Raw genomic sequence first — 27,938 nt, forward strand, 5'->3', positions numbered from 1 at the left:
TATTGTCAACAAGCACAAGCTAATTAGTTGATAATTTCTTTGGAAATTTTTATTCTCAATTTGCTTCAAAGTTTGTACAAAGTCATAGCAGCTTGCTAACTACTCAGCAGCATTATTTTTCAGTTTTAAAGAGAGAATAACATCATAATCCTTTAGTCCTACATAGTCTTACTGACCGCTCTGCTGTTGAGTGGGTAACAGACTATACACCATGACTGCATGTAGTCTAATAATGTATGTGTACCTGGAATAAAAGTAAAATCAAATCTGAGACATACTTCTAACTAAAAGCTTTTATATATCAGACTGGTGCTTGCCAAAATGTCCTATTTCTCTCCAAACTATGGGTACTCAGTCACTGTGCAACTTTTAGATTTTTTATAATATCAATTTAATTTAATTACATTACTAAGTGCAACAGTTCTGTGTGAGAGAGCGAGTGAGTGAGCAAAGGAATTGGTTACTTAAAAAATTCAGAATATTATTTAGTCTTTGATGAATTATTAGCTGTTAGCAACAGGCAAAAACAAAACAAAACCAAAAAAAATGATGAATTGAGGATTCTAGAGTGTTTTATCTATTTCCTTCTCACAGATCCATTTTAGTGGGTGTGAACATGGTGCATCATTCCAGGCCTTCATTGGATTATTGGTGGGATACACAGCTGCGCAATCCTCTATAGTCAAATCATCATTTGGTTCCCCGTCCATCCAGTACCTATAAAAACACGCACTTTTTCACCTTTTACATACTGTATCAGACAAAAGTAAGACCGGGTATATGATGTTTTACCAAATCAACTGCATAGTTTTTTTAATACAAATCTTTATTTTGAAATTGTTGCATGCAACATGTTCCAAAAAAAGTTGGGACAGTGGCAATTTAGGACTAACAGCGATGTGACATGTTGAAATTAGAAGGTGATGTGAAAAAGGTAAGGCAATTGTTTAATCATAGTATATAAGGAGCCTCCAAAAACGACCTAGTCCTTCAAGAGGAAGGATGGATCGAGGCTCAACAATCTGCCAACAGATGCATCAGCGAATAATCTGACACTTTGAGAACAACATTCCCCAAAGACAAATCGGTAGGATTTTGGGCATTTCACCTTCTACAGTGCACAATATAATTAAAAGAGTCAAGGAATCTGATCAAATCTCGGTAAGGGCAAGGCCGAAAACCCCTTCTGAATGAGCGTGATCTCCATTCCCTCAGACATCACTGTCTTAAAAACCATCATGAGTCTGTAATGGATATCCTGACATGTACTTGGGAATACTTTGGTAAACCTTTGTCATCAACACCATTCACCGCTGCATCCACAGATGCAAGTTAAGGCTTTACTATGCAAAGCAGAAGCCATACATCAACACTGTTCGGAAGCGTCGCCAACTTCTCTGGCTCGGTCTCATCTGAGATGGACAGTAGCACAGGGGAATCATGTTTTGTGGTCCGACGAGTCGACATTTCAAATAGTTTTTGGATAAAACAGCTGTCGTGTTCTCCAGACTAAAGAGGAAAAGGACCATCCAAGCTGTTATCGGCTTCAGGTCCAAAAGCCAGCGTCTGTCATGGTATGGAGGTGTGTCAGTGGCCATGGCATGGGTAACTTGCACATCTGTAAGGGCACCATTAATGAAGAAAGAAGTGTGCATGTTCTGGAGCAACATATGCTGCCATACAGAGCAGGACAACGCCAGACCACGTTCTGTCCGGATTACAAGTGCATGTTTGCTTCTGCAGAGAGTGCGACTGCTAGCATGTCCTGCCTGCAGTCCTGACCTGTCTTCGATCGAGAATGTGTGGCACATTATGAAGCGCAAAATAAGGCAACAAAGGCCCCGTACCGTTGTGCATCTGAAGAAATGCATATTGGATGAATGGGGGAAAATTCCGCTTTGTAAACTTAACCAACTGGTGTCTTCAATGTCTGAACACTAAATAAGTGCTATTAAAAGAAAAGGTGATGTTACACAATGTTAAACAGTCAACTGTCCCAACTTTTTCAGAGTGTGTTGCAATCATCAGATTTGAAATAAATGTATATTCTCAAAAATAAATTAAATTCACAAAGTAAAACATCAAATAATGTGTCAATGTGTTTTCAGTATAGTGCAGGGTGAGTTGAATTTTCAAATGACTCTTTTTGTTTGTTTATTTGTTTTTGCATTTTCCATACTGTTCCAACTTTTTCGGAATTGGGGTTGCGTGTGTGTGTGTGTGTGTGTGTATCAGGTGTAATAAGGGATATTTCTAGCCATTAATGAGCTCATTTGTATCCTATACTGCAATAGCAAATTAAATTGTGTTTCATTGGTACCCTTCTGTCAGTGTTGTCTCATTCAGCCATTTCCAGAGCCCTTCTGTATGGTCATCCTTCAACCCGATCCAAAATCCATTAGAATAACTGAATGGTAGGTTGTACCGAAGTGCTTTTAAGGTCTCTACGATGAACTCCTATGCAGATGAGCAAATGTTAAAGGTTAATATTGTAATTAGTTTGTGACTTTTGACAACCTTTGTCTAGATAAAAACCAAATAATATGGCCTTTCAACTCAGAATTCCTACTTATAAGCTCAGGTCTCCTCAACCCCGAGTTCAGCAAGTGACATGAAATCAACATGGCTCCTCATAACATAAACAGTAAAAAAAAAAAAAAAAAAAAAAAAAATTCTTACTTTTAAATTAGTTATGTTTGTTAAATATACAGTATCTCCCAAAAGTGAGTACACCCCTCATATTTTTGTAAATATTTGATTATATCTTTTCATGTGACAACACTGAAGAAATGACACTTTGCTACAATGTAAAGTAGTGAGTGTACAGCTTGTGTAACAGTGTAAATTTGCTGTCCCCTCAAAATAACTCAACACACAGCCATTAATGTCTAAACCGCTGGCAACAAAATTGAGTACACCCCTAAGTGAAAATGTCCAAATTGGGCCCAAAGTGTCAATATTTTGTGTGGCCACCATTATTTTCCAGCACTGCCTTAACCCTCTTAGGCATGGAGTTCACCAGAGCTTCACAGGTTGCCACTGGAGTTCTCTTCCACTACTCCATGACGACATCACAGAGCTCATGGATGTTAGAGACCTTGTGCTCCTCCACCTTCCGTTTGAGGATGCCCCACAGATGCTCAATAGGGTTTAGGTCTGGAGACATGCTTGGCCAGTCCATCATCTTCACCCTCAGCTTTTTTAGCAAGGCAGGGGTCGTCTTGCAGGTTTGTTTGGGGTCATTATCATGCTAGAATACTGCATACTGATCATGCTCTGCTTCAGTATGTTAAAGTACATGTTGGCATTCATGGTTGCCTCAATGAACTGACAGGCTGACCCCCACCCCTTCAACCTCTTCAGCAATGCTGGCAGGACTCACACGTCTATTTCCCAGTAATCTAATTATTGACCTTAATCTAAGTAAGGTAATAATGTGATTAAGGTGTTTACATGGGTCACTTTTAGAATACTCCTGTCATGTACCCGTTTTACATGTTATAGAGCATAATTAGATTAACAGCCCGCGTCATTACATCACCGCGCCACGCCGTCCGACGTCCCTCCAGAATTTCACGTATCAACATACAGTTCGTCTTCGTTATGGTACTGTATACAGTTTTGGGTGTATTTATAAAAAATTTTTACGAATGCTTTAAGTGCAGTTAATTATTTGTCATGCTGTACGTGCTAATAGACAAGTGCTTGGAGCCGTGGGCTGCGTCTCAAACCGCGTACTTACTGTCTATATAGTAGCCAAGATACATGTATTTTTCCCCACTACAGGCCTATAGTAGGAAAGTATGTGATTTGGGACAAAGCCGAACTCTCTTGTTCGCCGTAAAACGTAAAACTGTTGTGTGTGATCGTGTCCTGTCGCAAAATGCGGTGAAAACTCCCACACGACGTTCATAATGTGATTAAGGTGTTTACATGTCACTACTACACGTCCATAATGTGACTAAAACAGGAGTACTCCACCTGTGTAAATTAGATTATTGCTTACTTCGATTATGATCTTAATTAGATCAAGGTAAGTAAAAATTGCTGTTTACATGGTAGTTTTTTAATTAGAGTATGGTCTTAATCGGCTTAAGATTGGATTATTGTTGTCCATGTAAACGCAGCTATTGTTGGACATATAATTTAAACAAATACACTATACAGCCAAAAGTTTGTGGACATCTGACGATCACACCTGAACCTGTTCCTGATTATCCCATTCCAAAACCATTGGCATTAATATGGACCTTCTCTCCCTTTGCTGTTATAATAATCTCCACTCTTTTGGGAATCCTTTCACTAGATTTTGTAATGTGGCTGTTGAGGATTTGTGCTCATTCAACCACAAGAGCATTAGTGAAGAAAAGCCCTGGTGTTGGGTGAGGAGGCCTGGCATTCAGTCAGAGTTACAGTTCATCTCAAAGGTGTTCAGTGGGGTTGAGGCCACTCGTATTTTTCCACTCCAACCTTGGCAAACCATGTCTTTATGGACCTCGCTTTGTGCATGGGTGTGATGGTCAGATGTTCACAAACTTCTAGCTGTATAGTGCAATAGTTGTTTTTTTTTCAGTGAAATGCTACTCAAGACTGTAAATGTTTAAGAATTTTTTTTTTTTAAATCAATTTAAAAAACAGAATTTGAAACAATATACTGTGGAGAAAAACATGTAATATGAGGGTGAAGGCTTATATCTGACCTGTTTCTCCTTTGAGTCTATGATGACTAAGTCAGCTCCTTTTTTCTTGCATTCATCCCTGCCTGCATTCCAGCCTCTGCGTGGAGTTGTTGAAGACACAGCAAAGTAAAAACATGTGCTGTTCATCAGCACCCAGTTGGGTAAGCACTTGCCACAGTGTTCTTCTGTTGAAATATAATAGAATACAAAACTGGGCAAAATATCTCAAGTTGAAAAGAACCCAAAATGGCGAACATTTCTAAAGACAAAGAAACCACAGCTAATAGGTTTACTGCTGTGTGAATGTACTGTATTCTTTATCTGTATGAGAAAGAAACACTTCATTTTTAGACTCAGTTATTTTAAGGCACATTCATTATGTAAAAAAACTTACCAAGATTTGAAATTTGAGATTGCATTTTTCTTTTGTCTTCTTCTAATTTTTGTTTTTGCAAGTTCAGCTCATTCTTCAATCTTATTTCTCTGCTTAAATTTATCTGCAGGGATTTCATCAGTTTTACGTCTTCATCATGTTTGTTCTGAAGTGCGTTTTTGGACTCTGTCAGGCTTTTGTGGTCTGACTCCAGCCGGGCAAGTTGAGAGCTGATTATTGATGTGTTGAGAGACAAGATGCCATGTTTGTCACTCATCCTATTAACTGAGGAAATAACAAGTTAGAGCTCAGCCTATATCAAGTCTGGGTTATGTACAGTACCCACTAATATTGGCACCCTTGGTTAATATTTGTAAAGAAGGCTGTGAAAAATTCTCTTTATTGTTTAACCTTTTGATCTTGTGTTAAAAAAAATTTAAAAATCATATTTATATATTTATAACAGGAAGTCATGGTTTCAACAATTTCCTGTTCATAGTCACCCATGTGTAATAATAAAAAAAGAGTAAAATATCAATGGGAATATACTTCAAATATATTTTTCTCATATGAATTTATAGGGGTGCCAATAATTGCTGCATGCCTATATTTAACAGAGATTTTTTTTTTAAACCTGTATTTTGTTTGCAATTGTTTGATATCCATGAGAGCAGAGTATTTTTGTGATTTTTTTTTAAAACAAAAGATCAGAAGTTTAAACAATAAAGACAATTTTTCATAGCCTTCTTTGCTCATATTTATCAGGAGTGCCAATATTACTGGAGGGCACTGTAACTTGCTTAACAATAGATTCTTTTTTTTAATCATTTCAATATATATACTCACTGCGAACACTTAGTCCAATTACAGCAAAAAGAAATGCAGCACTTACGACCCCCAGAACTATAGCTACCAGTCGATAAGGCCTAGAGCTCAGTTCATCACTGACAGTAAACCGGGTCACTGAATAAGAAAATAAGTTAATCAAATCTACAGTCAGTACAGAGTGACAGTGAGAGTGTAAATGTCTGATAATTACTGCTCCTAGCCTATTAAAGACTACTGATTTGATCATTGCTCTTGTCATATGTGTGGTGACCTGGGAAGGCCTGTTGTTATGACTTAATTCTGTCCAACAGCAAAAACTGCCAAAAAAAAAAATATATATATATATAAGTTTGATGTCACAAATTCACCATATAAAGGGATTTCCCAGGCCTTACACGCTGCTATTTATGTTCTCTACTGGTGTCACTGTGCTGTATTTGCATATTTTGTTTAATTAAGTGACTTTATTAGATGACTTCAGTTAACTCGCATGTTATTTCAGGGTTGTGTGTATAGTCTGCAATTACTTTATGAAAACAGAGCATAAGCAATATAACATACATAAAATATATGGATGAGATATATTTTCTCTATAAATGTACAAAAGCAGCTTATATTTCCTGTATAGTTCAATACAATAGTTTTACAGATAACTAGAATGATGACCGGTCAGTAATACTATGAAATCAACTTTAAACCCATTTACCTCTCAAAGTCCATAAAACATTATAAATAATAAACTGAACCTACATCTCGTAATGTTTGATAGGTAAATATTTACTTACTCTTTGAATATAGAGGCTGAACATCTCCGGTGAAATCATCTTGAGACTCTAATTCATTGTATGTCTCCTTTCCTTGGTTTTCAGAGTTCACCATAATTGCCACTTTTTAAATATAGCTCTAGAAACATTGATTTATGTACAGTGATCTTTACTCTGTGCAGTGCAAACTGTTTGTCCTGACAGTGTCACTGAACTGATTTACTGTTGATTGTGGGTGGGCCTACAATTGCAATGATTCATGTTTGGTTTTATGTGGAAGTAAATGGCATAGAATTTTCTGTTGTTTGAATTAAAGTGACATTTAAATCAACTTAAGTAATTGTTTATAATAAAAGTTTAGAAATGCCAAACTTAGCATTGTTGCAGCTAAACAGATTTGTGAAATAGTCATCATACAAATACCCTAGCCACCAGATCTCATTTTACTACTGGCCTTTTATATTTATATATATATATATATATATATATATATATATAAATATATATAAATATATAAATATATATATTTATATATTTTTATATAAATATATTTATATATATTATATATTTATATATATATATTATATATATATATATCTAAAAATATAAATATATATAAAATATATATATATATATAAATAATCTTCTGCATTGTTGTTGGTTCTCTGCACATACGAATTTCACACACCTTTTATACTTTACATAGTAACTGTTATGTGACGTTAAATCTGAAATCATTAAAAGTCATGATTCAACATAGTTTAGCATTACTGCAGTGCATGTTAACTTTTAAAAAAGATAGTCAAGTCACCCTTCAACAGAATGGGGACAATAATTATATAAACATTAAACACAAATATTCAAATATTATAATGAATAATGAAGCATGCAAGAATTTTTTTTGAGTATACAGTGTAGCTAAAAACATCAAGTCCTAGAGTACTCAAGTGTAACAGAAATCATTGTGTGTGTGTGTGTGTGTGTGTGTGTGTGTGTGTGTGTGTGTGTGTGTGTGTGTGTGAGAGAGAGAGAGAGAGAGAGAGAGAGAGAGAGAGAGAGAGAGAGAGAGAGAGAGAGAGTGAGTGTGTGAGTATACAGGAAGTGCTTACTTAAAACAAATCAAAATATTTTATCATCTTTAATGATTAATGAATTATTACTTCCACTAATGGGCAAAAACAAGACCATCATGATTAATTGAGGATTCTAGAGTGTTTGACCTATTTCCTTCTCACAGATCCAGTGTAGTGAGTATGAACATGGAGCATCATTCCAGGCCTTCATTGGATTATTGGATTATGGACAGCTACGCAGTCCTCTGTAGAAAACATATCATTTGGCTCCCCGTCCATCCAGTACCTATAAAAACATGCACTTTTTCACCTTCTACATACTGTATCAGGTGTAAGAAGGGATATTACTATCCATTAATGATCTCATTTGTATCCTTTACTGCAATAGTAAATTTTAAATTGGATACCCTTTTGTCAGTGTGGTCTCATTCAGCCATTTCCAGAGCCCTTCTGTATGGTCATCCGTCAAGCCTATCCAAAAGCCATTCGAATAACTGAATTGTGGGTTGGACGGAAATGCTTTTAAGCTGGCTACGATGAACTCCTATGCAGAAGAGCAGATATTAAAGGTTAATATTGTGACTCCTGTGACCCTTCACTTTATTGTGTTTTGAGAAGCACTGTATTTGCTAGATTTGCTATATTGTATGTGTTACTAAATATCTTGTACAATGTATAAACAAAAAACACTAGTGAGAGAACTACAGTTCAAAACGAAAGAGCAGTTATTCATGTTAAAAATGCTGTAGTCACAAAAACTTGCATATATTTTTTAATGTATTTTTAAATGATTTTCTGTATATTGAAGTGAACTGTTGCCCAAATAATTAAAACGAATAATTGTTTTTCCCTGATATGCTACTCAAGATTACAGATAAAATAGAAAAAAAAAATCTATTTTAATCAATTTCAGAAACAGAATTTGAAAAATTGTAATATGAGGATGACTGTTTATATCTGACCTGTTTTTCCTTTGAGTCTATGACCACTAAGTCAGCTTTTTTCTTGCATTCTTCCCTGCCTGCATTCCAGCCTCTCTGGAGTTGTTGAAGATGCAGCAAAGTAAAAACATGTGTTGTCCATCTGCACCCAGTTGGGTAAGCACTGGCCACAGTGTTCTTCTGATGAAATATAAAACAAAAAAAAGAAAGAAAATTACATTTAACTTCAAGATGAAATGTCGAAAGAAAACGAAATGGGAAATCAAAGCTAACGTATTCTGTCTTTATAAGACAGTGTGTGGAATTTTGTAAGATACAATCACTTAATGAGGAAAGAAATACTTCAGTTATTGCAGTTATTAGGGGTTCAAGCATGAAGGCCAGATGGCCAGAGGTGTTAGCCCGATCAGCCAAATGGTGGCGCTATAGTGAGCATTTTTAGAAAGATGGCCATAAATTTTGAACCGTTTGCTCTCACATTTGTCTCCTGAAAACATTTATGCTTAACTGTAACCCTATTTCCTAATGATCCATCCATCTTCTATACCGCTTTATCCTTTTCAGGGTGAAAATGGGAAACCTGGAGCCTATCCCAGGAGCATCGGGCACAAGGCGGGGTACACCCTGGACAGGGTGTCAATCCATCGCAGGGCACACTCACATACACACTCACACCCCCATTCATACACTACGGACACTTTGGACATGCCAATCAACCTACCTATGTCTTTGAACTGAGGGAGGACTGGAGTACCCAGAGGAAACCCCTGCAGCACAGGGAGAACATGCAAACTCCGCACACACAGGGCCACGGTGGGAATCGAACCCCTAACCCTGGAGATGTGAGGCGAATGTGCTAACCACTATGCTAAATGAATAAATGTAATATATATAAAAAAAAATTTTTTACTTTTAAGTATTTTCAGTCTCATTCATTAACACCATTTCAATCAAATACATTAAATACATTGTCATATGAAATTGTTTAGCATAGACAGTGTTTTGTTACACAATGATTTAACAAAGGAAAACATGACTATAACATGATATATTAAAATGCAGACAAAATGGGGTTTACAAGAGAAACATTTACATGTTAAACAAATAAAAAAAGGTTATGCAACAACCATGAAGTACAGGTACACTAGTATTACATGTGTTAAACAAGTAATTCTTGATATTATTCTAAACTGCATATACTTAATTAATCAGTGTCTAGTGTGTTTGGAAAATATGCTGCATATACAATGCCTGGCAGTGAAGACAAATTTAAAAACACTAGTTTGCTCAAATTGCTAAAATATTCTACTGCAATCTCCAGCACGCTTACAATGGTGAAACATGTGGCACTTTTTACAGTGTCCTGCAGAACATCTATTCTTATGCTTGAAAATTAATTCACAAAATCAAGAGATTACAGCAAGACAATAAATCAGTTTTTTTTTTTCCTCAGAGGGCATGGTGGCTTAGTGGTTAGCACATTTGTCTCACACCTCTGGGGTTTGATTCAGGCCTTTCCTACATTTCTTCAAAGACACGTATTGTAGGTTGATTGGCATCTCTAAATTATTGTCAGGGTGTCCCCTGCCTTGTTCCCCAAGTTCCCTGGGAGAAGCTCCAGGCTTCCTGTAAACCTGTGTAGGATAAGCGGAATCCATAGAAAATGGATGGATGGACTCCTTTTCTCTCAGAACTATCTCATGACTTATTTGTGTCTACTAAGGAATCACAACTTATATCATAACTTAAGCTCATATCCTGAGCTTAGGGAGAGCAACCTCTGAGCAATAAAATGTTCCTATACTTGAGTCTTGAAAGAGATTACAGCTTAATTAATATCTCCCAAGGGATTTTAGGAGAAAAACATCAGAGACACTGTTCATACTAACATGAGAGCTATCTGTCTCCTAAGCTATGGAAAAGCAATATTTTGTTCCTCTGGTATGTCAATAACATTTGTTTGGTAGGCAAACAACAGTTACTTATAAAATTTTAAATTATATTTCATCTGTAGTTATTATAGTCATGGCAAGTCATAATTCAACCTAGTTTTATTTCTGCAACATATTTACACACAAAAAAAGATGTCACCCTTTGTTTGGTATTCATGTGGATGTTAATTTGACAGCTATCACCTACCTAAACGTTGTTGCAGGCCAAGTACACCCCTTCACGGCAACGGCATTCCCTAGTGGCCTCTTTCAGCAAGATAATGCGTCCTGCCACACTGCAAAAATTGTTCAGGAGTGGTTTGAGGAACATGACAAAGAGTTTAAGGTGTTGACTTGGTCCCCAAATTCCCCAGATCTCAATCCAATCAAGCATCTGTGCAATGTGCTAGACAACAAATCCAATCCATGGAGGCCCCATCTCGCAATTTACACAACAGCAAAAGCTGCCCCTATTTTGAAAAATAGCTAAAGACCCACCTCTTCCATGAACACTTAACCCTAACTTGCCTCCCCCTCCACCATGTTAAAAAAAAAATTATATTATATATATATGCACTTACACTGGTTCTTTTACACCTCTACACTGTGCATGTTGCTTCTCTAGAACTCAATTAAAAAGTCTTGTATAGTCGCACTACTGCCATTGTTCTCTGGTTGATATATCGATTTGCTTGTATTATTTTATACAGTATTTTATTAAAAGAGATTATTTAAACAGAGCCATTTCATGAGAGGATGGCTTATCACTATTAGATATTACATTAAACCAATGATGTGCAATAATGTTCATTAATAATAATAATAATAATAATAATGATAATTCACAACATATGAGGAACATATGAGGCTTTTCATTCATAACTTACTTCTATTTGTGCTGAGTGACATTACACTTGCTGGCAGTTAACTGTGAGACAACATAGCTGTTGTAATGTTGGTTCATGTAGGGAACAGAAAGGATAATACTGGGTCAAAAGGCAATTTTCTGCTGAACAAACTAAACACACGTTTCAATACAGCTGAGTACACTTCCAGTCACCTCAGGGGCACGTGGTGGCTTAGTGGTTAGCACGTTCGCCTCCAGGGTCTGGGGTTCGATTCCTGCCAGGGCCGTGTGTGCGGAGTTTCCATGTTCTCCAAAACTGTAATTCGAAGTCAATTATATCACCACAAGTTCTTTGGAAAGCTTTCAAGAAAAAAGCCTCTACTGTCATCCAAAAACAAACTCAAGTGTCTTCAGTTTATAGGAACCAGTCCTGAATGAAAGAAATTGGGATGGAAGGTTTTGTATTGAACTGTGGTTCTTCAACTGAATGGCTATATGTGAGGTGACTTTACTATTAGTACTCAGAAAGGAAAGTACTGAACTGTATTAAAATGTGTTTTGCTTGTTCAGCAGGAAACTGCCTTTTAACCCAGTTATATCTTTTTTCTGTTTACGAAATATTCTTTCACAGTCACGTTACAGGAAATTAAATGACACTCTTAGCACAAATAGAAGTAAGTTCCTCATGTGTTCCCACCCTCGATATGATAGCCAACTTTCAAGTCCAAGAGATGCCCACTTTCCACCCTTCTTGTCTGAAATTCCTTACTGAACCAGAGGATGTTATAATCCATTATTTACATCAATATTTCAAAATGCAACATTTGAATCTACCAAAATCAGTAAAGCTGGCATTTCTGACATATTGGCTAAGAGCACAACACTCTCAAAGTACTTGGCATTAGGTGGCTTATTTTGATCATATTTTGGTCATGTGACTAGATGATGCTTAAATGCTCACTAAAGAAGCCCAGTTAGTGGCAAAAAAAAGTAAATGGTTGTTGTTTGCAAACAAAAAAAGAAGATGGAAACACTGGGAAGTTAAGGATGTGCTCCATTCTGATGTGATGAGGGCTAGATGCGAGACTAGTCACTTGTTGGGTCAGTCCGAATTAAAGTGCTGAAAAACATTCACTGCAAAAGGCCCTTTTAAACTGACTGACAGATGAACACACTTCTCTGAATAGAAATAGTGCTGAAGGTTTACTGAGATGAGTTTAGGCAGCTAAACAGGTGTTTTTTAGTAAGATTTGGATTGATTGCACAAAAATAGGAAGTGCCATTCTCAACTTACTTTAGCTTATCATGATCAAATTCTGTAGTGCGCACTGTATATGTGTGGTAAATATGACAACTGATTTCTCCAAAGTTGTCCTATAAGAAACAACTAGCTTGCCTATATTCAAGGACAGAATGGTGTAATAAGGCCATCATGACATAATTATAATTATTGTACTGTTGTATGACTTGTTCAAAAAAAATAAATAAATAAATAAAATAAACACATGCAATAGAACATTCATGTATTACTGGCCTTGAACATGAGGCTCATTTTACGCTTTTTGTTTTTCTTCAGCACAGAGATTTCTTGCCTTGTACACCGTGGGTAACCTGTTGTGGAGTGGAGGCTTTGGCACGGTTTATGAAAGAACATGCAATAAAGATGGACAACAGGTAAATTGCCCCGTCTTTTATAGGTGTACTTCACATGATTCAAAATCCTCATTGTATTTTCATGAAGAATATTTAAATACTCTATTATTTCAGTAATGGGCTACTGACATTTTGGGCTACATGTTGTTATTTACCAATCATTTATAACACACCAGGAACATGGAATTGAAGTGACAGTTTGAAATAGGTGAAACCGGAAGAATAGCGCCTATATGATAATCATTAAGGATAATCATTCTCATAGAAAGAAGGAAATGCTGGTACAGGTTACATCTTTGTAAATGCAATTTTGCAAATCCTGTGAAAATTTACAGCATTTATTATTATTCAGTTATGCATAAATCAAGTTGATTATGTAGTTAGCTACATTACATTGCCAACTGTCATAACATAAAGGGCTAACCAAATCTGGACCTAAAAATAGTAGAATATAAAAAGAAATATGTCAGTTATACCAACTGTTGTAATTAGATAACACATTAAGCAGAGCTATTGCTCCAATTAATGCTTCCTTCACTGTAGTTCCACCACTCTACAAAGGAAACTACATTTGTCGACTGCTAATACAGGGGCTGTTGTTAATAAGTATACTAATTGTTTTCAGGTTGCAATTAAATACATCACCAAGGATGCCTCAGATGTGTACATCACCATTGTAAGTAACCTTGTTTTACTTTTGTGATAGTAGCATCAAAATCCAGTTTACAGTTGCTTTATAGATCAAAACTATGTTTCCAGGACGTCTCCATTTACTTGCACCTGCTACTGTAAACAAAAACAATTCAATTTGTAGCTGTTTCAGCACAGATATAAGAATCGTAGATGCTGAATTAGCTGGTGTCTCTAACTACTTTCATAAGTCGACCCCCCTACAACAATAGCAGGGTGAGGATTTCTCATAAACAAAAGCAAGTCTATGGAGAGATGCATTTCTACCCTGAAAAAATTAACTCGCTTTTATGTTCGACTGATTCTTACAAAAATTTGCATTGTTTGGAATTCTAAAATGTTTTTGTACTGACTTGATAATGTAGAAGTCGTAAAATAAAAATCTATACCAAAGTTGGTACTTTAAAAAATAGGGTGCCTAAGACTTTTGCACAGTACTGTAAATGCTAATATACATGCACTGTGTGTGATTGAGTCTAACTGCAATTAACATGGTCAAAGCAGTGAGATGCTGGCTAATGTAAATTTACAGTGGGACAGCAATGATCATAAACCAACATCTGTCTGTCTACACCAAGTGTTTTACTTCTACTGATACTTTAAAATTTTATTGAAACTATAATAATAGCCTAATAATCAATAATAATTCAAAGTAACTGACTAGAGTTATTTAATTCATATAGCAGGAATCACAACATATAAGCAACAATATATTAGTTATAAATTGATCAAGTGATATAATGTAAGCTAAAGGTAATAGACACTCTAAACTAGCTTAGTTACATCACGATATACACATCTTACTGAACTTCACATGACTAGTATACAGTACGGTATGCTGTATTACACATATTAGTAAAGAACTGAGATTGAGTTGAAGAGTAGCTAAACAGCTAAGTAATTTATTTTAGATGTATATTTGGCTTTTCCTTTCTGCTTCAACACTTCTGACCAAGCACTAGCTTGAATCCGCCCCACGAAGACAATTTTAAATGTAATCAAACTATAAAAGACCCAGATTTAAAATGTTTTTACCAGAACATAATTTATACTCATTTACCCATGTGAACTATGAAATACTCATTTTGTTTATGCGGGACCAAGCTTCCATTCTCAGGACCATCCTGTGAAATGTGGGACAGGTGGTCACTCTACTACAAACCCATGCTAACTATGTTTCTTTTAATGTAAGCCTGGCGAGTCCTGCAAGCTGCATCTAAAGGTGGCTTTAATGCAAATTATATCAAAGCCACCCCACAAACACAACGTTCTGCAGCTTCTGGATTGGTTCAGTATGCCCAACTGCCTCCTGTTGGTGCTGGAGAGACCCGTCCCTTGCATGGACGTATATCATCTGTGCATGAGTCAAAAAGGCGTACTAGATGAACTACTGGACAAAATCATCATGCTGCAGGTGACCCCTCTTTGGAGGACCTGAGAATTTGTTATAGAGAGTTTGCTAATGTTATCAGATGCTTCACAAAGTAACAAGACTCCATAAAGATGGGCAATACAAACTGACACATAAAATGCAGATAATAATGGTAAAATATTAGTAATATTAACAATAACAATCCACACCAGCATAAATTGGTTTGTGTGTATTTCGATATTGTTAGATATGTGTGTGAGTGATTTGTTGTGAGTGAACATCTACTCATGTATGGTTTGGCTGTGACTATGTGATGTGGCTGTAAGGTTGCAGTTTGGTGTAACTGGTTGTTCTTCTTATAGTACATAGTTACTGATGCACTCACTGCTACTGCCATAATCGCTACGTTTTCCATCGTGATATCAAGGCGGAAAACCTTCTTTTCAACACCGACACTATGGACATCAAACTCATTGACTTTGGCTGTGGCGATTTGTGGCAGGACATACCCTACGCAGAATATGCAGGTAATTGCACATCAAGGAGTAACGGATATGGCATATAATTGAATGGTTGGAATATCTCATTTGTGATGTTGCTGCGAGGTGGTACGGTGGCTTAGTGGTTAGGGGTTTGAATCCTGCTTCTGCCCTGTGTGCACAGAATTTGCATGTTCTCCCTGTGCTTCAGGGGCTTACTCCAGCTACTCCGGTTTCCTCCCCCAGTCCAAAGATATACATTGTAGGCTGACTAAAAGTTCCAAATTGTCTGTAGTGTGTGAATGGGTGTGCGATTGGACCATGCGATAGGTTAGCACACCATCCAGAGTGTGCTCGGCTTTGTGCCCCGAGCTCCCTTGACTAGGCTCCAGGCTCCCCCACAACTCTGTGTAGGATAAGCAGTACAGAAAATGGATGGATGGGTGATGTTGCTGATGGTGTTCTTGCTCTTTCATTCAGGAACTCCAGATTTCTGGCCTCCAGAATGGATTCTGCAACAAGAATATTATGCCTACCCTGCTACTGTCTGGAGTCTCGGTATACTCCTCTTTAGTCTAGTCTTCGGAGAAATGCCCTTCATGACTGAAGAGGAAATTGTTGCTGGGACCCTGAATTTGAAGCCTAGCCTGTCTGAAGGTGAGAAAATGCAGAAGCATCATATTAAGATATTACAAAAGGTGAAAATTGGAGAGAAATAATATTGAAGTTGCAAATAGAAGTTAAAAAGTAGTGACGAAATTTCTGCCTCCGATCACGTCACTGCCCACACAGCCTGCCGCCATCTGATAGAGTGGTGCTTGGAACAGGACCCTACCAAATGGCCAAGCCTCCAGCAGATGAGCAAACACAAGTGGTTCACAGAAGACTTTTAAGACCAGGTTCAGGTTAGTTCAGGTCAAAGCAAATTAAAATGAACTAAGCTAGTATATAATCCTGTGGTCTATATCACATTTACTGTACTAGATCACCACTGTGTTCTCTAACAATAAAGGCATATGTAATTATATTAATATGAAAGAAGCATTAAATAAACTAAATAAAATAAGGAAACATGATTCTCTACAATGCTCTGTTTTAATTTTTTATTTAAATGTGTTTTTTATTCGACAGACACTGCATAGTTGGCATTGAATCGGCACATAAAACAACAACCAATTATATTGACTGAGAATAAATGAAGATCAGTGTGCCTGACTGGCTGCTGTTTGCTTTTATTCATTTTTATCATCTTGATGATCTTCTACTTGGAGCTTTCTGCATTTATAACTCCATTTCTGCTGCTGTGGATGGACACACATGGATAGCTTAAAGATTTGCACTTCCCAACAACAATTTATGCCAAGTCTCACTGTTGCTTCAATAGATAATCTCATATGAATACTGTAGACTTGCACTTAAGAACTACTGCTGTATTCATGAAGACTGAGCTCATCCCGGGATTCTTATTCACAGTATGCACATACTGAATCCTTTTTTAATATATTTAGAACTATTGAACAATGTATAGTGTTGTATATTGATTTACTGGTGTTCAGCCGAAGGGTCATGACAAAGTTCTAAAATACATAAATAGGCAAAGTTTATTCTAATAGAAAAACTGCTGCATCAATGGCAAGAACAAAAGAGGAAAGTCTACCTGTGCAATCCAAATGGAGATTAAGATACCATTTCAGGAAACATACAGGAAGAGTGTAGTCTCGCATGATCAGATGTAAACAAAAAAGAAACTCAAAATGATTGTTCACAACACTTCTGAGCAAAGACTTTTCTTTAAATGGCAATAACAATGGCAAATAATTAGAAGCAGCTGATATGATGTACAATTTTTAGTTTTTAAAGTTTTTAGAATTTTGTATTGAAACTTTTAAAATGTATTATTATAAAAATTTGTTTTTTGTGTTTGTTTCAAGTATTTTTAAAGTTTAAAATATAATTAAAATATTTATTTTTGTACACGTGGGTAAAAAAAAAAAGTTTTTTCTTTTTTTTTTTAATGCAACTAACGTTTTGCTGGCACTTGCATATATACTGTAATGAATATTGTAGAAATGTCTTCAAGTATTGTGATATATTTTTTGTCATATATCGCCCACCATCTCAGGGAGTTTTTCCTTTGCCACTGCCACCACTGGCTCACTCATCAGGTATCTAAATATACATCCACATTTCTATAAATCTGCTTTGTGAAAATGTCGATTGTCAAAATCCCTAAACAAATAAACTGAAGGACTCCCTGTTGTGGAAACTGTACCCACCATTTGCAGTGACTGGTGAAAAAAAGAGAAAAAAGAAAACCTCCTTTAAACGTTTTAATGTAAGTTAAATTAAAACACGAATAAAAAGTGTAAAAATGGTACTGTAACACCGCACATTGTGCAAACTCCACGTGATCAAAATGGCGATTACAAAAAAAGAGAACGTCAGTACCTCCCAGTTCAGTGGGTTACATTCCGGCTCTTTTCAGTGAGTCAGATCATTTGATTCAGCTCAATAAGAAACGAATCTTTTGCCTCCCAAACGGCTCGTGGAGGGTTTTTTTTTCTTCTTCTAAACCGGACAAGGTTTGCAATATTTTGAACAATGTTGGTTCTTCTTTGTCTAACTATAACTAAAATGATTTCATGAAATCTTACTCTACCTTCCTATTAATAAAATAACATTAATAGCAAGCAACACTATATTTATCCAGGACAAAGAGTTCAGATATTGGGAAGGAGTTTCTTTGGACGAATTTTGATGTAACTACACTGCAACAGCAACAGCATCTCCTCAATCCTAAAAAAAATTAAATTAAGTAATTAATTAAGGGCAAAAGGCTCATACACTCGAATCGGCTCTTGACGTTCATTTAAAAGAACAGACTCAAAGAGCCGACTCTTTGAGTCGAACGGTACTTCATTAATCACGCAATCTGCCGAGGAAACGGGCGTAAAGTCAAAATGGGGCAGTTGGAAAATAGTTCACGATACACAAATTACTAGTTTTCTACTAGTTCATTATTACATGCGTAAATGCGTTTCATAGAGTGTATGCAGCATTAGACAGAAAATAAATGTTCATATTTGATTTATTTTCTAAAATAGTACCAAAACATTGAGCTGGGTATTTTGCATGAAACGTTTTGAGAGAGTAGAAAACACGTACGATTAAAGGAAGAGTATTTGAACGTGACACCACTCGGAAACAAAAAAACACAGTGAGCACTTGAAGGCAGCCCGCACGTGACGTCATCCGTGTGGTCCGTTGAAAAGGGTTGGCGGAAATTTTGAAAACAGCAAAGGCGAAGCTGGATTCAAATCTACGGTATTTTGTTTATAATTGTGCAGATAAACGCGATAAGCATATTTAATAATTAATTCAGTCATATGAATAATTAAATATTTTCAGCAGCTAGTTAACGTTAGTTCTTTATATGCAGCTAGTTATCGTTAGTTGGCTCATTGTGCTAGTCTGTTCTGTATTACTACTGCTGTATTAATAGCGCTAGCTAAGTACAGGTTAGCTACTTTTAAAACTTTTTCGTGAGGTTTAATAGTGTACGTTAAAAAAACGGTTTTCTTAGGTTTCTTAGTATTGTGCATGTTTAGTTGATCTAGGAGTGTCCTCATATGCTAGCTGGAGAACTTGGCTAACCCCGCAGATGGAGGTGGAGTGGGACAAAGCAGCTGGGTTAAAGTACTTTAGTTTAAAAGCTAATATTTGTACACAGTAATGTCAGTCTGTTGGACTTTTAACCAATTTGAAAGGGATAACGTCTTTAACTGCATTAAACACGGTTATTTGTATTAGGTATTGCCAGTTATAATAACTTAAAAACATACTGACTTGGTAAAATAGCAGAGTAGCTGTACACATTGATTCAATACTGAAGCTCAGATGGTACTGCTCAGTGCTACTGAATTCAGATTGAGTGATTTGGAAATGCTTATGTTGGTACGATGAATGTGGTGTATGATTGGATTTTGATTCTCTGGCACTGGATTTGGAGCATTTAAGCTTTACATTAACAGTGTATAACTTATAAATAATTTAAAAGACTGTTGTAGCTTCTTGATCTTTATTTATAGGCATGCTGAGATAGTGTTGCATTTAATGTTTTTTCCTTTACATGTTGTGAGTTTAAGCGATTTCTTGCTTTTGCTATAAAGTCAACATGAGCCGGAAACCAAGCAACAGATATTCCGAGATGCCGATGCGTGTGACTGACAGCAGGATGAGTATGGCGAATGCCACACCACAGAGGTATACATACAGAACTCATGGGTTGGGATTTTTGCTGTATTTTGCACTGTATTTATGACATCTTGCTTTTCACTTGCTTACATTGCAACGCCCCAGGGGTGAGTGACAGCTGACAGACTATAAATGCTGTATGTGTGTTATATGACACTTTTATACTCTTTTGACAGCAACAATGTATTTGGCAAGCTGAACATCCCAAAGCCTCACTCCACCACGTCAGAGAGGAGGACCAGCTTTTTTGGAAAGTAAGAAAGGCGTGCAAGTTGTCTTGTGGACTTTCCACAACATTAAATAGAATTATAAATGATGACTTTCTGGCAAATTCAACAATAAATTAATAATTGTAATTATTGGCCAGTTGCTGTGGTATAAAAGGAATAAAACACTTTGATATGTGCTGCTGTATAATAAGAAAACAATCAACTCCGGGATGTGAATAGTAACCCTGCTTTGTGTCAGGCTACATTGAGTTTTATTTCTTACCTGATAATAAAAATCCCTATTAATTCCAAAACTTTATTGTTCTATTTCCCTTATAAATGCATCGTAAATATTGCATAATGGTCGGTGGTTTTTCATTGCTGTTAATTTCCCCCACATTTTCAGTTCTGTTGACAATGTCTCACTCTCATTTATCCACAGAGGAGCGGGTATGGGTGCTGGTGGGCAGAGAAACAGCATTTTTGGGACTTATGGAGGTTCGGAGAAAATAAAGGACCCCCGACCTCTTCATGATAAAACTTTTGTTCAGCAGTGTATCAAGGAGCTTTGTGAGGTTTGCGCCATTCTAATTCAGCACCTTTACATTCTAATTAAGAGGCCATTATTGGGTTGTTATCTCTAAATATCCATTGCTTTTGCTTGTTTTTAAAAAAAATTTTTATTAATTCAACATTGTAGATTAGACAGTGTACTCCAATAATGCTAGGATTTAGTAATAAGTGTCTAATGAAGCCTGTTTTATTCAGTAGACTCACTGGCTGTTTCTTTGCAGTTCCTTGGAGATAATGGATTCCCAGCTTCAATCACAGTCAAATCTCTCCAGTCGCCCTCCACTAAAGAGTTCCTGAAGATCTTTGAGTTTATTTACATTTTGTTGGACCCCACCTTTCAGATGCCTACAGCCAAGGTTGAAGAGGAAATCCCTAGGATATTGAGAGATTTGCGGTAGAGTGAAAAGTTTCAAAATGATGACCAACATAATGTTCCCCTTAGGGATGTCATGAGAACCGATACTTCGGTACCAAGTCAGTACCAACATTCTTAAAACGTGACGGTACTTGTTTTTCTGCAGTACAGTTGGTACCACTTGTAATGAAAGTACCGGGGTTGCGATTCTTCCGGACATGATGGGGGCAGCAAATACGTGCAAGTGTTTTAGTCGGTCCACAAGTGGTGAAGAAGAAGAACACCTTCAGGCACACGGGAAAAACTACAAAAGATTAGCTTAGCTTAACAAATTTAGTTCCGCCCTGACTCGTTGAGAGGAAAAGAGAGGAAAGCTAGTATCAGGTTTCCGGTGTGCAACCGATGCTATCATTCATTTCAAACAAAGCGAGGAAACACCTGGAATTTGGCGAAGCACCTGAAAGACGGTCGTATATTATATTTGTTTGAGGCAGCTGGCACTGTAGCCGTGAAACCAGCTAACGTTATGCTCCATGTAATGTTTGCGATAGCTAGTTATTTGTTAACGACGCTAACACATTGCAGTGTTATAAACCACCTCCTAATGGGCCACCATGCATCGCCATTCAGACTGTGTCCTGTCAGCTAAATGTAGCCTAATGTCACTAATAATTATTCAAATGTTAATGCTTTTAATGAATCGTTTTGGCCTGCCACCATATCAGTGAATTTAAACTAATGCTTGCATTCAGAGTATAAGGTGTGTGAGTGTGCGCGTGTTTAGTGTGCACATCCACTCATTGTCAGCCTGATAACTAAAATACCCCCCCCCCCCCCCCCCCCCAATCTCTTTGCCAGTATCAGCCAGAGGAGGATGTCCTCCCGGAGAGTTTTTTATTTTTATTTTATTTTAAAAATTTTATACCACACCGTGGTATCGACTTTGGTATCGAGTATCGTGTACTTTTGGTGGTATCGGTACCGACTACTAGATTTTTGGTATCGTGACATCCCTAGTTCCCCTAAGAAATAATCTTTTCCAGAGACAATTTTGCTGTTATCAGTAACTCTCTTTGTTGACCTATGCAATAATAGATATACATTATTTATCAGGTACCCATTTCCACTATCAAAAAGCTCCATGTACTCCATTGGGGCTCCACATACATGGCCTCAGGCTCTGGGAGCGCTCATCTGGCTCATTGACACAGTTAGGGTAAGTTTGGTCTCTGGATGGACCGTTTCCAGCTTTCGGGAAAAGATTTAACAGTCAGGTTATCAGTTGCATGCATTATACCAACATATAAAAACATAATGTTAAAGAATCAGACTTTGCTTAGAAGGGATGATTGCGAGATGTGATTTTCCTCACACGTTTATGAATATCATACGCTATAATATCAAACCATGTCACCAGTGATCCGTTAATAGAGATAATGGTATTAGATTTGAGAATGAGTGTGTTCAGTTCCACAGAATACAAATTATAGTAACTGTTGTTGCAGGTCTTTAACAGTTGGAAAGGTCAGGATGTGCTGTTTGGAGATTTTTCAGATGGCTTCACTGAGCTGGAGGATGGAATGGAGTACAGTAAGGTACCATAATACCCTTAAAATTCTTAGCCAAAAGTTTTAAACCTCTAGTAATTCTGAACAGCAAAGTAGAAGTGAACTTTAATCAAACAGCTTTGAATACATTTTCATTTACTTGATTAAAATACTGTCTTTTGAGTTGTGTACCATGCATGCCTTGTCTGTGTCTCCAGCTCTTTTTAGAATACAGCTCTAAGACCTACAACAAGTTTATGCAAGGAGCAGATACCTTTGAGGATGAGGATGCAGACTACCTCAGTCATCTGAGTAAGTCAGACCTGCATACCTACTTAACAGTATAATAGTGAAGTTGGACAGAGTCATGATTTCTGTTGAAGACACTTTGGATAAGATCATGAAGAATATAAACGTTAACATCTTCTAATTTAACAGTGCCAAAACGCAGAAAAAACAGGAATAGCAGATCAGAAAATATAAATTGTCAAATGTCTTCCCATAGAGAGGCTGTATAATGTTGATGAGGCTCTACTGGAGTCACAACAGGAGAAACACAGAGTGTTGATGTCTGAGGTGGAAAGACTGGAGAAAGAGAGCCATAATGTAAGTCTATGTATTTATTTAATTTAATGCATGAATCCTGAACAGCTCTGAATATTCTCTCATAAAACTGAATATATCGGTATATTGCTTTGCTTGTATTTTCTCATTTGTAAGTCGCTTTGGATAGAAGCGTCTGCTAAATGAATAAATGTAAATGTATGTTTGTGTAGGATCGGTTGATGGGACAGAGGACTGAGAAACTGAAGTTGCACACTGACCTCCAGAAGCTGCAGAGCTACCGTACTCGCATGGAGTCTTTTAAATCCCACCAGGAGAATAAGGTTACAGCGCTGTCTGAGGAGCTGGAGGCAGCAAGTATGTCCCATTTTGTAGAATCTGAACCTCTGTACCAGAAAGATTGCAAGCCTTGTTCTGTTTTTTTGAAGGAACGTTTACCAGTAAGGGTGGGCGATATGTAAGGAATAAAATGACGCATCGTATTTTTGATCCATTTATAGTTTTATTTAATGTTGTGAAATGTTTAGGAATAATCCCAGTTCTCATTATCACTTGTGTTACAGCAGCTATTAACAGTAGTTGCTTCAGTTTCTCGTGAAGCTAATAAGACTTTACTTTGGTGGGAATCATAAAGGATTAGCTTTACCTCTACTGTACTATTACAAAGCATTGACCTTGGAGACTCATTCCATAAATGCCAAATAAATGTCTCCTCAAAGAAAACATCATCATATCAAATGGTCTGCACTTATATAGGGCTTTTATCCAAAGCGCTTTACACTGTATCTCATTCACCCGTTCTCACACACACACACACACACACACACCAGTGGTAGCAGAGACTAGTGGACAACCCGCTCTACCACCTGAGCTACAGCCGCCCTATCAATGATTCAACGATATCAATGATCTCAGCGATTATACATTTGTCTTTGTTAAATGCCAACCATTTTTAAATCCATTTTTTTCTAAGGCTTAGATCATGTGGAGTGTCTGCCCCTGTAAATAAGTTAATATTATAGAAATGATCATGTATTAGAAGCATATTATTATAAATCTGACTTGAATTACAGCTGGCACTACTGTCATAGCTGCTGCTATACGAAATTAATCAAAACTCCACTATAACGTCCACTATAGGTTTGGTGATTTTTACCCAACACTTCAAATAATTAAAGTGTGTCACTAAGAAAAGGAGGGAATATTAAATGAGTAACAAAGAAATTATAAAACCTCTGACACATTATAATGACAATTGGTGTATTTTTTATATATATATATATCACTATCAATATCATCATGATGACCAGGCCGATTTAATTACCCAGTTAATCATGGGTACATTACCACATTCTGTTGGTAGCAATAAGCCCAAGTTCACTCTCGTCAAAGACAGTTACGTGTGAAAAGTAAATAAAGATCAGTAATGTACCCATTCACATAATCTTATTTATTTGCGTTATTGAAATCCAGTAGAAGCTTTTGTTTACCACAAAAAGGATGTGAATGCCTTTGTATGTAGACCTTCAACTAGAGAGTCTGAAGAGGGAGCAGGCTAGGCTGCAGCACATTCTGGAGAATCAGAAGTTCACTCCGGCCGACATTGAGCGCATCAACAGAGAGAGGAACGAGCTGCAGCAGAATGTGAACACCCTGAGTCGCAGTCTTGAGGAGGCCCAGCAGCTGGCCTGGAATGAGGAGATCACCCTGACCAAAACCAAGGAGAGGGTGGGTAGGATATTTTTATATACATATGTGTGCGTATGTATGCATGCATGCTGACCAAACCTGATTAATAAGAGTTAGTAGCTTTATGCCAAAATATACTTAATAATGCTTCTTCACTTCAAACAATTATCAGTCTACACTATGACCACCAAAAGTGTTCAGTGGGGCTGAGGTCAGTGCTTTGTGCAGGCCACTTAAGTTCTTTAACACCAACCTTGGAAAACCATGTCTTCATGGACCTCACTTTGTGCATAGGGGCATTGTCAAGTTTGGGCTCCTTGGTTCCAGTGAAAGGAATACTGCTTTCATTATTGTGGGAAGAACCACATATTGGTGTGATGGTCAGGTGTCCACAGACATTTGGCCATATAGTATAGAAGGAGAAGGTGTCAATATGGCCAAGTACTCAAAGATATCCAGAATTTAAATGTACAGGATGCTGAATTTGCTTGATAGCCTACTGTGAGGTGTTTCAAATAATACTGTAGAATATAAGAATCTTATTTTGTCTTTGTTGATGACAAACTACTACATTTTATTTTTACTTTCTTTATAGACAAGGAAAGCACTATTCCTACTGTTTCTTATTAATATAGTTCAATTTGTTCCTGTAGGCCGAGGCAAAGTTGGCGGAGTACCACAAACTGGCACGCATGCTAAAGCTTGTCCCCCAGTCTGCTGAGAATGCCTGTGGCCATGACTTTGAGATCAAAACAGTCAATGACTATGGCCCAACCACCGCAACCCAGATCAGGACTCAGATACAGGTTTGGCCAAACTCACCACTACAGCTAATACACACTCAAAGTTCACATTATGGCATTCTTATTAATGTCCTTATAACTTCTTTATAGAATCCTCTTAAAAGCATGCTGGCAGATGTAGAGGAGGAATTCAGCAATGTGACTAATATGAAGCTGAGCCTGGATGAGACAATTGAACAGGTATGAAAGGAAAGTGAGCTTCTTGTCATTTGAGTTGTTCTCATGTATTTAATGATCTTACTAGGTTTTTGTTTTACATGAATAATTAAATTTGTTTAGACACCTATCAATTGACCTCGGGGCTGGTGTTAACAATATGAAACATGAATGTGTAATATACTTGTCCTCTTACTGATTGATAGATAAAGTCCAACATTTCCGAGAAGTTGAATGACATAAAGCAGCTAAAGGAGCAGATTCGGAGACTGGATGAGCAGCTGGAGCGTGATATGCAGGTACGTGTCATCTAAGCCTGAGAAATTTTATTGCTATTCTAGAGGTCGTCCGTTTGATCAGTTTTGCTGATTAATCGGCACAGATAGTTTTTCCCAGTTGCATCCGTTGCGGGAGCGGCTGAGAAGGGACCGTTGTGTATGTTTTGGTTCAGTTTGGATGTATATATCTTTTATTTATAAAGTGCTATATAAGTGAAGACCATCTACTTTAGTATTTATTCATAGTTAATATATATTAATGTTTATATATTTATTTCATTTTAAAAAGCACAGTACATTTTTCATGATATAGTCAGCACTGTTTATTTTTGTAATAAAGTTCAGCAGTATTTTAATTTAAGTTTTATGTTTTCATTCAGTATCAATTTTTAAAAACTATCGGTTGATTAATCTGATATCGGCAGGTACTGCCCAACTTAAGTATCGGTAAAAATCAACTAACGGTCGACCTCTATACTGTTCCAATGCCTAAGACGCGCGAAGAAAGTAAATTAAGTATTCCAAACTTGATATTGTAATTTGATATATAATTAATCTAATTAAACATTAAACCCTTGTTTGTGTAGGATATGGCTCATGAAGAGGAAAAGTGGGCAGCCGACATGGATTCTGCTGAAAGTCACAAGAAGCTTCTAGAAAAGAAAGTGATGGCTGGACATGAGGAGGCTGAAGAGCAGCTGAAAGCAGCCCAACAACAGTGAGCAAACATGCATAACCTTGTACCATCACCTAACTATTTATGTTTATTTTTTCTCTTAACAGGGATAAAACATGATTGGTGTTACATGCTTTCCTTTTTTAGGTACCATCTTGTTCTTCAGGAAACCAAAGAGGAAAGCAGGATGGTGGCGAACAATCTGGCACATGTCTTCAGTGCTGCAGTCAACCACTTGGATATAATTGAGGTAAGAAAGAACAATATTATAACTAGCCAGCTCTATTACCTGAGCTTTCGATGCCATGACCCTATAGAAACAATTCATACTAATGTATATATGAAGATCAGCCAATTGGACGGTCATGTTTTAGTTAATGTTTATAACTATATTTTGTTATGTATCGTTTGAGTGGTTTTCCATGTATTGTGTACTAAATTTTCAGAAACACTGTAACGACCAAGTTAAAAAGATGGAAAAGATGAATGAAGTTATCCGTGAAGACCAAGCAGATCTGCAGCAGCTGAAGGAAATGGTAGAAAACTTTGTTGCTAGAGCAAATGTTTTTTAAACATTTAATGGGAAACCAAATGTAAATAGTTTTGTACTAATAGTTTTTGTGTTAGTGTTAAAAGAAAGTATTGTGTATTGGCTTTGGAAAACATGCAGTGTCCCTTTTTTTTTTTTTTTTTTTTTTTTTTTTTTAATTAAAATAAATAAATAAATAAATATATACATTGTCCTCTGTTTAAAAAAAAAAAAAAAAAAAAAAAAAAAAAAAAAGTCCTTCATCTGAATAGTATGTTAATGCTAATTAAATACCTTTTTCTAGATAGCTAAAAGAGAAAGTATTACAACACCTAGAAATACCAGTTATTTTTCATTACGGATTGAACATAAAGACCTTAAGTCTCATACAACTCTCAGATTGTTGTCTGTTAACTAAACCCATAGTGATCAATTGTGACTACATATCATTATGCATTTTTAGTGGGTTCTTTGAATATAATTGTGTGTTCATGGACTAATGTTATTTAGTAATGCTGAGCACTTCAAAATCTACTTTTGTGACAGATTTATATGCATACAGGGGCATCTCAAAAAATTTGAATATCGTGGAAAATTTTTATTTTTTCTGTAATTTAATTCAAAAAGTGGAACTGTTCATAAATTCTAGATACATTACACAAAGTGAAATATTTC

The 27,938-nt window shown here is 36.7% G+C and overlaps 2 protein-coding genes and 1 non-coding gene across 6 annotated transcripts; 2 read left to right on the forward strand and 1 right to left on the reverse strand.

Moving 5' to 3' along the window:
- Window positions 1–31: 31 nt before the first annotated feature.
- LOC108269955 (hepatic lectin) lies at window positions 32–7,070 on the reverse strand. Its single transcript, XM_017476140.3, has 6 exons — window positions 6,666–7,070; window positions 5,899–6,015; window positions 5,074–5,337; window positions 4,701–4,864; window positions 2,321–2,457; window positions 32–717 (listed from the first exon to the last, which is right to left on the reverse strand). The coding sequence occupies exons 1-6, from the start codon at window positions 6,757–6,759 to the stop codon at window positions 564–566; spliced, it is 930 nt and encodes a 309-aa protein (XP_017331629.1). The 5' UTR covers window positions 6,760–7,070; the 3' UTR covers window positions 32–563.
- A 467-nt stretch (window positions 7,071–7,537) lies between these two features.
- On the forward strand, window positions 7,538–18,009 carry LOC108269956 (uncharacterized). Its single transcript, XR_008397052.1, has 9 exons — window positions 7,538–8,286; window positions 8,750–8,814; window positions 13,013–13,110; window positions 13,715–13,765; window positions 14,972–15,193; window positions 15,514–15,678; window positions 16,111–16,287; window positions 16,423–16,535; window positions 16,762–18,009. It is a non-coding gene; the product is annotated as an uncharacterized LOC108269956 (transcript).
- Window positions 18,010–18,187: 178 nt separating this feature from the next.
- Window positions 18,188–27,430, forward strand: ndc80 (NDC80 kinetochore complex component). Of its 4 annotated transcripts, none has more exons than XM_017475343.3 (17): window positions 18,188–18,212; window positions 19,800–19,893; window positions 20,061–20,138; window positions 20,536–20,668; window positions 20,888–21,060; window positions 22,135–22,237; window positions 22,527–22,616; window positions 22,787–22,880; window positions 23,074–23,174; window positions 23,345–23,489; window positions 24,655–24,860; window positions 25,475–25,627; window positions 25,715–25,804; window positions 25,987–26,079; window positions 26,646–26,776; window positions 26,882–26,984; window positions 27,181–27,430. In XM_017475343.3, exons 2-17 carry the CDS (start codon window positions 19,805–19,807, stop codon window positions 27,304–27,306), a joined length of 1,908 nt encoding a protein of 635 aa, XP_017330832.1. In that variant the 5' UTR covers window positions 18,188–18,212; window positions 19,800–19,804; the 3' UTR covers window positions 27,307–27,430. The 4 variants fall into 4 exon arrangements, with proteins under 4 accessions (XP_017330832.1, XP_017330830.1, XP_017330828.1 ...); XM_017475341.3 differs by lacking the exon at window positions 18,188–18,212 and adding an exon at window positions 18,571–18,954 and having other exon boundaries at window positions 19,770–19,893; XM_017475339.3 differs by lacking the exon at window positions 18,188–18,212 and adding an exon at window positions 18,571–18,954.
- The last annotated feature ends 508 nt before the right edge of the window (window positions 27,431–27,938 follow it).

The sequence above is a fragment of the Ictalurus punctatus genome, chromosome 9, assembly GCF_001660625.3.
Source record: "Ictalurus punctatus breed USDA103 chromosome 9, Coco_2.0, whole genome shotgun sequence".
Classification (NCBI taxonomy): domain Eukaryota; kingdom Metazoa; phylum Chordata; class Actinopteri; order Siluriformes; family Ictaluridae; genus Ictalurus; species Ictalurus punctatus.

Coding starts and splice junctions, on each gene's coding strand:
- LOC108269955 (XM_017476140.3), bottom strand. CDS start 6,759: ATGGTGAACTCTGAAAACCAAGGAAAGGAGACATACAATGAATTAGAG. Junction 5,338..5,898: donor AATTGGACTAAGTGTTCGCA/GTGAGTATATAT, acceptor TTATTTCCTCAG/TTAATAGGATGAGTGACAAA. Junction 2,458..4,700: donor TAGACTCAAAGGAGAAACAG/GTCAGATATAAG, acceptor TCATCTGCATAG/GAGTTCATCGTAGAGACCTT.
- ndc80 (XM_017475343.3), top strand. CDS start 19,805: ATGAGCCGGAAACCAAGCAACAGATATTCCGAGATGCCGATGCGTGTG. Junction 26,080..26,645: donor AGCTGGAGCGTGATATGCAG/GTACGTGTCATC, acceptor TTGTTTGTGTAG/GATATGGCTCATGAAGAGGA. Junction 26,777..26,881: donor CTGAAAGCAGCCCAACAACA/GTGAGCAAACAT, acceptor TTCCTTTTTTAG/GTACCATCTTGTTCTTCAGG.